Source organism: Ovis canadensis, chromosome 10 (assembly GCF_042477335.2).
Source record: "Ovis canadensis isolate MfBH-ARS-UI-01 breed Bighorn chromosome 10, ARS-UI_OviCan_v2, whole genome shotgun sequence".
Taxonomy (NCBI): domain Eukaryota; kingdom Metazoa; phylum Chordata; class Mammalia; order Artiodactyla; family Bovidae; genus Ovis; species Ovis canadensis.
Genome location: NC_091254.1, coordinates 90,240,398 through 90,254,913, shown reverse-complemented (window position 1 = coordinate 90,254,913; position 14,516 = coordinate 90,240,398). Strand labels below are relative to the sequence as shown.

The 14,516-nt window shown below is 39.3% G+C and overlaps 1 protein-coding gene across 1 annotated transcript in view; it reads right to left on the bottom strand.

Moving 5' to 3' along the window:
• The window catches only part of PCCA (propionyl-CoA carboxylase subunit alpha), a 378,264-nt gene that overhangs the window by 311,267 nt on the left and 52,481 nt on the right, over positions 1–14,516 (bottom strand). Inside the window, exons 5-6 of the mRNA XM_069601951.1 lie at positions 4,340–4,453; positions 2,186–2,239 (exon numbers count right to left, since the gene is read on the bottom strand). Of these exons, the coding sequence (XP_069458052.1) occupies positions 2,186–2,239; positions 4,340–4,453 (168 nt within the window). The remainder of the gene's footprint in view (positions 1–2,185; positions 2,240–4,339; positions 4,454–14,516) is intronic.

The window sequence follows — 14,516 nt, the reverse complement described above, 5'->3', positions numbered from 1 at the left end:
AGAGCCAGCCACGTTTGGGAACAGCGCTCTGTCTGGCTTGGCTGAGGCATAGCATGGATAAAGGAAAATGGAGCAGATAAAAATAGAAAGATAAATGAGAAAGGAGGGTAGTCACACATTCTCTCCTCTTTTCTCTCACATGAAACGGCCAATGGCACAATCTTATCCTCATTAACAGAGAGTCTGAACTTCTTCATAACACTTTCCTCCCTGAAGTCATGTGAGTACCTGACATATTTTTCACAACATGACTGTGAGCTACTCATGAGCAGGACACACACCTGATGCAATTTTATATCGTTCTTAAATGCCTTGAACATAAGATATCAACTAATCCTTTTTAATGACTGCATAAATGCATGAATGAACATATTAGCATTTCACTTCTCCCAGACTCAGATACTCCTCTGTACCAGGAGCTGGCAAACTTCTTCTATGAAGGGCCATACTGTAAATATTTATTTGCAGGCCATTCAGTCTTTACTACAGCTCTGCAACCCTGTTGTTCTAAAGCAGAAGCAGCCACAGACAACTCACCTGTTATCGCTGCGAGGCTGTGTGACAATAAAACTTAATTTATAATACAAAAACAGACCGCAGCTGCATTTGGCCTGTGGACCATAGTTTAGAGACTCCTCATTCACACAAACTTAAATATGTCATATTGTACAAATACATTTAAAATATATTCAAATCATTTTCTTACATAATGACAGAACCTCAGCCAAAATTTCAAACAAGATAACAAAAAGTGATAAACAGGAAAATGTGGATATACTGCACAAAACCTGGGAGATCTGGACCCTCAGATACCTATACCTTGTGTGCCCTCTCCAGACATTTCTTACTATTAGCCGTCTTTGTGAGCTCAAGTCACAACTTCAGGCCTTAGTTTTTAATCTATAAAGTAAATTGGTTGAAACAGATCATTCTGAGCTGGAACTCTATGATCTTTAAATTTGTCCCAATTAACTTTATGTATTTTAAGTGAAAATAGTCAATGCTATGGTTTTTCCAGTCACCATGTAGACATGTGAGAGCTGGACCATAAAGAAGGCTGACTGCTAAAGAATTGACGCTTTTGGATTGTAGTGCTGGAGAAGACTCTTGAGAGGCCCTTGTACTGCAAAGCAATCAAACCAGTCAATCCTAAAGGAAACTGACCCTGAATATTCATTGGAAGGACTGATGCTGAAGCTGATGCTCCAATATTTTGGCCACCTGATGGTGAAGAGCCAACTCACTGGAAAAGACCCTGATGCTGGGAAAAATTGAAGGCAAAGGAGAAGGGAGCAGCAGAAGACAAGATGGCTAGATAGCATTACTGACTAAATGGACATGAATTTGAGCAAACTCCAGGAGATAGTGAAGGACAGGGGAGCCTGGCATGCTGTAGGTCATGGGGGTCACAGAGTCAGATATGACTTAGCGACTGAACAACAATAACATCTTCAAAATGGTAATTGCATTCATAAGTAACTTTGAATCAACAGAAGAACAAAATACAAGCATATTGCAGAAAAAAATATAATGTACTAAAATATTAAGTTAACTTAATACCTAACTGATCTAAGGAGTTTCTTGAAGCATTATTCAATATCATACTTTAGTACCCAAAAACTAAGGTTTCAGTACCATCTTGAATGTAGATGTAAACACACTTGGAAAATCAGTTTAATAGCAAATATAGGTTCACATGCCTAGTCAGGATGATGGTATCAGAAGGATACTCAGATCATTAAAAAAAAAAAAAACTTTTCCCACAATAAAGAAGCAGTAGTAAGATTTCATATTAAATGTCATAATAGGCAAAGGAACAAATACCAGAATCTTACTTCTGGCTTCACATTCCTGCTTATGGTACAATAATTAATAAATCACTGGACTGCTGACATATTTAGCTAAAAGTCTGACATGTTTAATTTTAAAAGTCAAAGTCCACACAATGTGTAAAAAAACTAGGTATCATTCATTATGTGTAATGATGATTTTACAACTTTTCCATTTTTACTCTTCAAATCAAGACTTTAGAATAAGTCTTCAGTTTTCCCAAACTATTTTCAAAGAATCATTCTGGGGTCAATTAAAAGTCTATAACTCACCACTACCCACGTTTACAAAAGCAACACCATCACACTGCTTTCTGAATTATAAGCTAACAGTTTCTCGCTAACTACAAACTTACCAAACGTTTGGCAAATTCTTTGTTTTCTGAGAGAAATCCATAACCTGGATGTACCTTAGAAATGAAAACAAAAAGCACTTTCAGTTTTATCGATTTGCAAAACCTTTATAATAAGCAAAACAAAGAGAAGGTTAATGCATTTATTGTTCAAGGGCTCTCGAGTAAGGTTACTGACCTCTCTAACATCCTGAATATCTCTAACTCAGTTCAAACCCAAATGCCAAGAAATCACTGGCAGCACGCTGCTTCTGACCTAACCACAGTCAGAGCCAGCTACATACACACCTTCCTACCCACTTGCACTTGGCTATGCTAGTCAACCCCACCCAAACTCCCCCACTGTTCCTGAGACCAACTTTGGTCATAAACATGGTAGGTCAAAGAGTTATGTTAAAGGAAACCTTTCACAAGATGGACGAGAAACTCTTAACTCCCCTTCCTTTATAGTACCAGAAAAACTGCTGCTTTCCAACACCCTGGCTACTAAGCCAACGAATGTATTTTATTCCTGATAATATGAACATACTCAGCCACTACCCAATGATCAGTTTTCATCAAACCTAACTGAAATCAACATTTGGCTTTACTTTTTCACCATAGTCTGGATTTTTCTTCTAATATTTGCCCCCTTTCCCCTCCTCATTCCACTCAGCCAATCAACCATTCCATGCTCTCCTCTCTCACAAGCCACACTGCAACAACTTAAATTCTACCATCCTGTTCTAACCAAGTAAATTTGACCAAACATAAATTTAGCCACCCTATTATTAGTATTAAACATATTTCTAGGAAAATAATTCTGCTACATGTCAAATTTCTAAGTGAGCCAATATCATAATCTAATCTAGAAGTATCTATGCATTTGAAATTTCTTTTTTTACCTGAATGTTTTTTTCTCTGCAATTACATGATCAACTTGGTATAAAAAGATAGGATCTTTTCCCCTCAATTTTAAAGTTTAATCTATTTTTTCAACTTTTTATTTTGGAGCATAGGCAATTAATAATGCTGTGATAGTTTCAGGTGGACAGCAAAGAGATTCAGCCATACATATCCATGTATCCACTCTCCCCCAAACTCCCCTCCCATCCAGGCTGCCACATAACTATCTTCACATCTGAGATCTTTTACATGTTAAACTAAGCTTTATGAACATGGTACAGAGTAATTTACACTACTACATCATATGAGAGGAGTTTCACTCCAACAATTTCATTTTATATAAACACTTAACTGAAGATTGTATTCTGGCAATCTATAGTTTTACTATAGAGTTAAGAGAGTTTTATCTTTACAGGTTAGCAGAGTTTTACCTTCACTAACTCTGCTAATAAATTATAACATCTATAATAGGGGCTCATGAATTCAGTTTTTTCTTCAAACAGGCATCTTAGTAAAAGTTGTTGGGTTTTTTCCCAAAAGAAATGTGCCCACTAATTGGAACACTCCAGGCTAATTGCTGGTACTGGCTGCTTCTATCCAATTTCAGGTAACTCTGCAGAGGTTTTCAACATTATATGTAATTAGTTCTGTGATAAACACACATACACACACACAGCAACAATATTAAAAAAACACTATGGCCAATCAGAAACTATTTTTTTCCTTGGATTCCACTCCATTCATTCAGAATTGGGGATGGAGAGAACTGCCAATTTCTCCATGTAAATCATGTACATTCCATTGACAAAAAAAAAAAAAAACAAATAATTACCAACTGCAATTTTATTTCTGGAAGTATAAGGAGGCACAGATAATTTCTGAATGATTAAAACAATTTAAGACAGGGTCTTTTGGATCTTATTTACAAAACTTTTTTTTAAAAAATACTATTATCACACTGAAAGGGTTAATACTCAAAACTAATTGGGATTTCTTTTTTTTTTTTTCCCCCTTCTCCTAGCAAATTTGGAAATGAACTAAAACTGCTCCCTGGTGTGAAAGCTGAACCCAATAGCCACCTGCGAGATCAGAGGCCAACCCTGCCAGTTGCCACGAAGCCTCTGACTCCCAGTAGCGGATTCGGCCACATTTCACTCATGTGACATGAACTGCAACAGCACTTTCGATCATTCTTTCCCCTTTTTTTAAAATACAAACTCTAGCGTTCCTCTCACTACATATGAAACAGCTGAAAGGTTCATTGGGACTCACAGCTTGGGCCCTGGTGTTCCTGACGGCGTCCATGATGGCGTCCATGTTGAGGTAGCTCTTACTGGTGGGCGCTGGGCCAACGCAGACAGCCTCGTCTGCCATCTTCACGTGAACCTGACGAGAAATCTCTGCGTTAACAGGGCCTCCCAGCAAAGAGAACCACCTGCACCTGCAAGCATACCCAGAACTGCGAACCTGAGTGCATCGCTGTCCTCAGATCTCTCTCTGAATGTGCACTAGGAAGCTACAGTGTGGCAAATAAGCTCAGGGCTATATTAACCAAGATTTCATTTATTACAAGCCTAACTCACTGTCTAACCCAATAATTTCCACACCAGTTTGATTAGGTAAAATCACAGCAAACAATTTTAGCCTCCTGCAAACATTCAGTTCATCTCTACATAAATCTTGTATCAAAAACTACCCTGTTACATGTAGCCAGGGTAGCCTAATATACTAATAACAAGCACTCCTGCCCAGTTCTAAGCAAACTCCCCAGGAAGTGGAGATAATCAGAGAAACTGAGTGAAGGGATGGGGTGAGTGTTCCTGCACAGCATTAGGTCAGCACCAGGCACAAACTGAAGCTCCGGACTGAAGAGTTCAATACCACCACACATGCGCCAGAAAACCTTGAGAATCGTTTCAACGGTCTCACATTCGATCCTCATCCATTTTAACCTTTCTTCCTAAAAGAACCGATACATGCATTAAGTTCTAAATCAACTCCAAACTTAAGAATATGTGCTCCATTTTTAAGACTATTTCCTCCACAGTGTTACAAACCTGTTTTTGCTTAAGAAACGCAAGGCATTCAATACAGAGTAGAGTAAGTTACTTACTTCTGAAAGCAATCTATTCTTTTAAAATGATGAAAGGGATTCATAATGTTTTTGAAATGGCTTTTCCTAGCAGTTTAAACTTATTTTACAAGGCAGACATTAAAAACTGGAACACATCCATATACCTGGGCATGTATGCCCCTCTTCCAAAAAGTCGAAGGTGGAAAATAAATTTGGGTATTGCTAAGTTATATTCCCCAGCTATAAAGTAGTTTTTAAAGAAGCACTTGGTTTTAAATGAGATTAAAAAAAAAAACACCAACCCACCCAAGTCACCTTTAAGAAAGTTCAGAGTTCTCTTTATCAATTCAATTCAATATTTTCAAACTATACACAAAACTGTATGGTGTATTGAAACGTTAAAAATACTTACTACTCAAGGGATTTACAGATCGGTATCTTAACATCAAATACTCAAATCTACACAGTTCAGTTTCTTTAATAATATCCGAGGAAAGGCAGCCGGGCTCGCAAAAGAATCCTAAAGATTCCCAAACTCAAAGCAAGGGTCTCCTGTATGCCTTGCCTATTCCCAACTTCAACTTGCTCTTCTCCCCTCAGACCAGAATGTCCGCTTTTCTACTGCCTTCTGTCCAGGTCAGTCCCTATTAATAGCAGTTTTGTTGCTGTAGTTGTGGTTGTGGGTTTTCTCTATAAGAAAGAAACTGAACACTGAACAATCCTTTAGAAAGAATGCCTAACTCAGGCAGGGATGGTTTTAAAGGTAAACCCACACTTATTCTGTGCCTTCATCTCCCTCCAGGTGCCACTCAGTGTCTCAAGCTTCCCTTCTACCCGAGTCTTCAGATCAATCTCCCGCGATCTGAGCTTCCACAGCACCTGATACAAAAGTCAACCTTTCATCGCCTCCTGCCCAGTAATGTCATTTTGACTGCTTTACAGATTATGTCTGTTAAAATTTATACACTCTCCTTTGCCAGATCATAAGGTCCTGCAATGCAGAAGCTGTCTTAAATTCCTTTTTTAAAAAAAAATCTCTCCCAGCACAGTTTTACTGCTACAAGCTTTTAAATTTATAGATACACTTGAATGACTGCTTAACTTTCACTGTTAAGCCATTGTCTTTGAGGTAAAAGGCTATGCTAAATTAAACCTTCTCCAATTTTAGTAACCCATGGCAACTAAGGATTATATGGTGGGGGGCAGGGGATGGTGGGGGTGGGACTGAAACATCTACACACGTATCCATGTGTATTGGTATGTCCAAACTTTCTACAATAAATATGCATTAAAAAGGAGGGGAACCCTAATAACATTTTGACTTGTTTACTTTCAGGCTTTTTTTTAAATATACTTCTGTAACCAAACTGCATATATAATGTTGCATCCTTTGTTTTTCAACTATCATCAAAATAGACACTCTTCCTAGGTTAGCACAAACTCTTACATGTAAACAAACTGAGAATCTAGCTCAAAGCCTATAACATGTTTTGCTGCTAAGTCGCTTCAATCGTGTCCGACTCTGTGCAACCCCACAGACGGCAGCCCACGAGGCTCCCCCGTCCCTGGGATTCTCCAGGCAAGAACACTGGAGTGAGTTGCCATTTCCTTCTCCAATGCATGAAAGTGAAAAGTGAAAGTGAAGTCGCTCAGTCGTGTCCGACTCTTAGCAACCCCATGGACTGCAGCCTACCAGGATACTCCATCCATGGGATTTTCCAGGCAAGAGTACTGGAGTGGGGTGCCATTGCCTTCTCCGATAACATGTTTTAGCAAATCATTAATATTGTTTGAATAAACATTCAAATAAATACATCAAAAGCAGGTCAAAACTGCCTATGGACTTTACAAAAAAAAGCAAAACATGCTGTTTCTAAAGGGTTGGTCGGTTTCTTCTATTTCTCAGAAACAAATCTTGCTTTAAGGTAGAAGCATATACTAGCATCTCAAGTCCATAGTCTGGCACAGGCTCAGTACTAGCAAAAATATGTGGTAAAACCATTTGAGAGAAAAAAAAACTAGGAACATTCTGCTGCCTTAGTGCCCAAGGAGATACTTATGAGCCAACCAGGAAAGAACAGTTTAAAACACTTTCAAAACCCAATTTAAATTTGGTTGCTACTGTTCTAAATGACTAAAGTGATTTCTTTGGCTTAATAATATTAATACAAAGTGAAAGTCACTCAGTTGTGTCTGACTCTGTGCGACCCCATGGACTATATAGTCTGTGGAACTCTCCAGGCCAGGATACTGGAGTGGGTAGCTGTTCCCTTTTCCAGCATATCTTCCCAACCCAGAGACTGAACCCAGGTCTCCCAAATTGCAGGCATTTTCTTTACCAGCTGAGCCACAATGGAAGCCCAAGAATATTGGAGTGGGTAGCCTATCCCTTCTCCAGCAGATCTTCCCAACCCAGGAATCGAACCGAGGTCTCCCACATTGCAAGTGGATTCTTCACCAGCTGAGCTACTAGGGAAGCCCATGATATTAATACAAAACAAACTGCATTCAAGCAGTGCAGACTCTCTTCTGAAGAATGACTAAGCAGCATCACCCACACTGACTAGATGTATTTATGTCTCACAAATGTCAATACCCTGAAAAAATATAAATTTCATTTTTATATTTCAATAGTAAAAGGAAAATATAACAATAATGGAAAATTGAAACTGAACTAGTGAATTAACCAGGATATTGCTGACAGCAAGTTTCAAATAGAAAATCAGATTTTAAGTACTAAGTCAAGGAGTCAGTCTTCATAAACTTTTCCAATAGAAAAGTTTCCAAATGGGGTTTTATTTATTTTAAAGATTATTAGTTTCCTCCTCAAGCACTAGTTTTTATATAGGTAAAGAACCTACCTGCAAGACAGGAGATCCGGGTTCGATCCCTGGGTTAGGAAGATGCCCTGGAAAAGGGAATGTCTACCCACTCCATTATTCTTGCCTGGAGAATTCCATTCAGAGCAGTCTGATGGGCTATAGCCCATGGGATCCAAACAGTCAAGACACAATTTAACGACTAACACTTGGAAAATTTCTGATTCTTTAAATAGGGGAAAATTACTTGTATCAGCCTTTTATTTTAGGCCAAATAACAATCTAGCAGAACAAGGATATGTTTTTAAATTTATGGGACTGAAAAAATCATCTTCCTTATTGACTTTTTGTTTAAATAATTAAATGCTTGGCCACAGATAGGTTAAAAACTATGTCTGAATTTTAAAACTTTCAGTTAATGGAAACTTTCATATTAGTCCATTAGATGCCTGAGACATGATGTAAAGATAACTCTGCTTGGGCCCTAATCTCATCAAATAGATTGCACCTAAGGTGAAAAGGAGACTAAAAAAATAGACTAGACCAGCTCTATCTAGGGAAAGCAAGCCTTGAAATACCTGCTAAACTAGCAGAGAATGAGAAAGCTAAGGAAGACAAGCAGCGCTAAAGATGTTTCTTCCCCACAGACAGAGAGGACAGACTTGGACACAGTGGGGCAAGGACAGGGCAATCCGAATGGAGAGAGCAGAGTGGAGATAAACACACCACCATAGGGAAACAGACGGCCAGGGGAAAGCCACTGTGTGACGCAGGAAGCTCAACCTGGCGCACAACCAACAGGGGCTGACAAGGTCCATAGGGACTGACAACGGCGGTAGGGCATGGCCTTCACAGCCCTGAAGGGGCTCAGAGCACAGATGGCACAGAGAGCTGGTGAGCATGGGGGCCCCACGCTAAACTAGCAGAATGTGGCCACTGTGAGAAGGGCAGCAAGGTAGGGAAGTGGGGCTGGGAGAGGCAGCCTGACCTCCTGCTCTTGTCTTCAAACCCCCAACCCAAGGCAGAGGTCAAGGAAGCTCCATCCCACTGCTGGGCATACACACCGAGGTGACCAGAACTGAAAGAGACACATGTACCCCAATGTTCATCACAGCACTGTTTTTAATAGCCAGGACATGGAAGCAACCTAGATGTCCATCAGCAGACAAATGGATAAGAAAGCTGTGGTACATATACACATGGACTATTACTCAGCCATTAAAAAGAATACATTTCAATCAATTCTAATCAGGTGGATGAAACTGGAGCCTATTATACAGAGTGAGTAAGCCAGAAAGAAAAACACCAACACAGTATACTAATGCATATATATGGAATTAAGAAAGATGCTAACAATAAATCTATATGCAAGACAGACAAAGAGACACAGATGTACAGAACAGTCTTTTGGACTCTGTGGGAGAAGGCGAGGGTGGGATGATCTAAGAGAATAACATTGAAACATGTATATTATCATATGTGAAACAGATCGCCAGGTTCAATGCATGAGACAGGTGCTCAGGGCCGGTGCACTGGGATGACCCTGAGGGATGGGATGGGAACGGAGGTGGCAGGGGGGGTTCAGGATGGGGAACACATGTACACCCATGGCTGATTCATATCAGTGCATGGCAAAAACCACTACAATACTGTAAAGTAATTAGCCTCCAACTAAAATAAATAAATTAAAAATAAAATAAAATTGAAAAAAAGAGATACACTCCACAGATGTCAGTCTCTTGAAGACTGATCCATAAAGGAAAAAGTCTGATAGAATTAATCAAAATTTAAAACTTTTGTTCTTCAAAGACAATATTAATAACAATGCAATTCCACTTCCTGCCCGACAGGATGTCTATAATCAAAAAGATAATGACAAACATTGGTGAGAATGAGAAGAAACTTGAACCCACATACTCTACTAGTGGGAATGTAAAATGGTACAGCTGCTTTGGAAAACAGTCTGTTAGTACCTAAAAAGTATAGTTATCAAATGACCCAGCAATTCCACTCCTAAGCATACACCCAAGAGAAATGATAATATATGCCCATGCAAACACATGTACACAATTGTTCATAACAGGCTTATTCATAATATCAAAAACTGAAAGCCATCCAAATGGCCAGCAGCTGGTAAATGGACAAAGCAAAATGTATTCGATTCATATAGTAGAGTATTACTCGAACAAAAAACGGCCACAAACTGATAAATGTAGTAACATAAATCTCAAAAACATCCAAAATTGGGATAGGAGTATGTCAAGGCTGTATATTGTCACCTGGCGTATTTAACTTATATGCAGAGTACATCATGTAAACTGCCGGCTGGATAAACCACAAGCTGGAATCAAGACTGCTGGGAGAAATAACAACCTTAGATATGTAGATGATACCACTAATGGCAGAAAGTGAAGAGGAACTAAGGAAGCTCTTGATGAAGGTGAAAGAGGAGAGTGGAAAGGCTGGCTTAAAACTGAACATTCAAAAAACTAATATCATAGCATGCAGTCCCATCACTTTATGGCAAATAGATGTGAAAAAGCTGGAAACAGTGGCAGATTTTATTTTATTGGGCTCAAAAAAAAATCACTGCAGATGGTGAATGGAGCCATGAAATTAAAAGACCCTCGCTCCCTGGACGAAAAGCTATGACAAACCTAAACAGCATATTAAAAAGCAGAGACATCACTTTGTTGACAAAGGTCTGTACAGTCAAAGCTATGGTTTTTCCAGTCATCTGCGGATGTGAGAGTTGGACTGTAAAAAAGGTTGAGCTCCAAAGAAGTGATGCTTTTGAATTGCGGTGCTGGAGAAGACTCTTTAGACTTCCTTAGACAACAAGAAGATTAAACCAGTCCATCCTAAAGGAAATTAACTCTGAATATTCACCGGAAATACTGATGCTGAAGCTGAAGTTCCACTACTTTGGCCACGTGATGCAAAGAGCCAACTCATTGGAGGAAACCCTAATGCTGGGAAAGATTGAGGGCAGGAGAAAGAAGGGGGCGACAGAGGATGAGATGGTTGGATGGCATCACTGACTCAATGGACATGAGTTTGAACACTCTGGGAGACAGTGAAGGACAGGGAAGCCTGGTACACTGCAGTCCATGGGGTCGCAGAGTCAGACGTGACTTAGCGGCTGAACAACAACTACAAAAACATTATTCTACATGAAAAAGCCAGACACAAAAGGCCCACTATTAAATAATTTGATGTATCTGAAAATTTTTAGAAAATGCAAAACTACAGACAGAAAGTGTATCAGTGGCTACCGAGGTGAAGGTGGTAACAAGAGTGACTGTAGATGGACACAAAGAGGTCTTTCTGGGTAATGGCTGCGTTCTAAAACTGGACAGGGTAAGGGTTGCACAAGTCTAAAAAATACACCATGATTCAATGAAATTGTTAAGTAAAATCAGGAAATTTCATATAAAAATATTTTAAATCCACTGTGCTGTGAGGTCTAATGAGATACTCCTGGTACATAGCACAGTGCTATATGCTATTAATTTTTGATTAATGACTAACCAATAAAGAGAAAGTTAAGATTCACCTGACAAAGAAGATTTCTGAGACAGAAGCCAACTGAGAAGGGCATTCCAGCAGTACAAACACTGTACCAAATGCACGGAGGCCTGGGAGGGAATGAAAACGGTATGGAAGTAGTAAGCATCAAAGCAGAAGGAACCAGTGCTGAGTGCTCCAGATAGACCAGAGAAGGTAGGGATTTAGAATAGCTATTGGATCCAACGAACCAGATCTCTGGCAACTTTGGGGACTTACTCGAACAACAGAAATAGAAGCCAGACATCCCTCGGTTGAAGAGCAAATGGGGGGCAAGAAAAGAAAGGCAAACTGAAGGTTTCATGCGGCTTAACCATAATGCCAGGGAATGGTGGGGGATGCAAGAGTATTTTACCTTCTTCTCTAACTGTTGGTAAGATGCAGTACACATACAAGGTATTCAATAAAACTTCTTCATTGCACATTGATAGAGCTTTTCAGGGAGATGTCCTCACAGAAATACCTAACAGATGTGAGTGTGTGTGCCCAGGCTCACAAACTTGACTAGAAGCCCCTAAGATGGAAACAAAACCACTATGAGCAGCCAAACACACAGCTGTGAAGGCAAAAGACAACCTGGAAAGAGTCTGCAAAATTTATAGAGATTCAATGGGAAAAGTTGTGGAAATAGAAGGTGGTGATGGTTGTACAACAGTGGCATTAAACACACAATGCCACTGAATTGTACAATTAAAAATAAAGTGATAAACTTTATGCAATTTTACAGTCTTTTAAAAAACTATATAGACTCATCACCACTTGCAGACTATCACTGACAAGCGATTGTGAAAAAATGTAGTTTCAGAACTTATATAGTCTGCTACACACACACACACACGTGCATGCATGCACACACATGCTGCAGTTCACGGGGTCACAAACAGCTGGACACGACTTAGTGACTAAACAACAAGAAGAAAAAATCCAACATGGGAGGAAAAACACAAACAACACAAAAAAGAAAATATCAATAATGAGAATGTGGGCGTAATCCTAGCTTGTAATCATTTTCCATTTACTAAAGAAAAGCTACCACACATTCATTTAAGACTCTAGTCACGAAAGCTTGCATATACATATGTAATTCTGAGTATAGATTTCTGAAACAACGTTAGAGTGAGAGTCTAGGAATAGAATTAAGAAACACCCTCCATTGTAAGCAGTGTATCTTTCTTAAAGCCTACGAACAGTTAAATGTCAGTTCTAATAATTTAAATACAAATAGTCACCAATTACATGAGCTCTCGAAAACTCCTAGAACCTGGCCAGCACCACCACTGCTTCTGAGGTGCCGCTAATTGATAAGACTACACATCCAAGTGAGTCATCCAGGTGTTCTCAAGTTTTTTAATCCCAAGTAATGTAAGAAGAGCTTGACAGAAAATTTAAAAGTTTAAGCAATACAGATAACCATAACTTCTCATCCCCATTAAGGCCTCTAAGTCCCACTTCCCAAGCTGAAACAAACTGTCAACAGTCTTGTATGTGTCCTTTCAGACTTAGCTATTTTCAAATGTATAGCAGACATTAAAGTGTATGGTTTTATATTAAGTTTAAGATTCTCTTCCCATAAACTGCATCACACTACGTATTATTCTTGCAACTTGTTTAACTGCTATATAACATTCTAGTAACTGGGTAAACCATAACTTAACCTTTTCTCCAGTAATGGATATTATGGCCCATCTGCAGATATTACAAGCTGCAAAAGGATTCTCTGAACACGTATGCTTATTTCTATGAGAAAAATATTTGAAAGTGTAAAGGCTATAAACCACATACTTAAGAGCCTATGTCTATTAACATGCTGAGCAGAGATGAACTTCCCCACACCACACCACCACTGAACATTTTTACTGTTTGCTGATCTAATTTTCTTAATCTAATGAAGAAAAATGACTCCTGACTTTTCAATTTGCATTTCTCTGATTATGATTGCCTTTGGGCATATTTTCATGTTTGTGAGTTATCTGCATTTCTTCTTTTGATCACTGATCATTTCACCCAGATAATCATGATGATGTGATGACTAATCTAGAGCCAGACATCTTGGAATGTGAAGTCAAGTGGGCCTTAGAAAGCATCACTACGAACAAAGCTAGTGGAGGTGATGGAATTCCAGTTGAGCTGTTTCAAACCCTGAAAGATGATGCTGTGAAAGTGCTGCACTCAATATGCCAGCACATTTGGAAAACTCCCCAGCAGTGGCCACAGGACTGGAAAAGGGCAGTTTTCATTCCAATCCCAAAGAAAGGCAATGCCAAAGAATGCTCAAACTACCACACAATTGCACTCATCTCACATGCTAGTAAAGTAATGCTCAAAATTCTCCAAGCCAGGCTTCAGCAATACGTGAACCGTGAACTCCCTGATGTTCAAGCTGGTTTTAGAAAAGGCAGAGGAACCAGAGATCAAATTGCCAACATCCGCTGGATCATGGAAAAAGGAAGAGAGTTCCAGAAAAACATCTACTTCTGCTTTATTGACTATGCCAAAGCCTTTAACTGTGTGGATCACAATAAACTGTGGAAATTCTGAAAGATATGGGAATACCAGACCACCTGACCTGCCTCTTGAGAAATCTGTATGCAGGTCAGGAAGCAACAGTTAGAACTGGACATGGAACAACAGACTGGTTCCAAATAGGAAAAGGAGTACGTCAAGGCTGCATACTGTCACCCTGCTTATTTAACTTCTATGCAGAGTACATCATGAGAAACGCTGGACTAGAAGAAACACAAGCTGGAATCAAGATTGCTGGGAGAAATATCAATAACCTCAGATATGCACATGACACCACCCTTATGGCAGAAAGTGAAGAGGAGCTAAAAAGCCTCTTGATGAAAGTGAAAGAGGAGAGTGAAAAAGTTGGCTTAAAGCTCAACATTCAGAAAACAAAGATCATGGCATCTGGTCCCATCACTTCATGGGAAATAGATGGGGAAACAGTGTCAGACTTTATTTTTTGGGGCTCCAGAATCACTGCAGA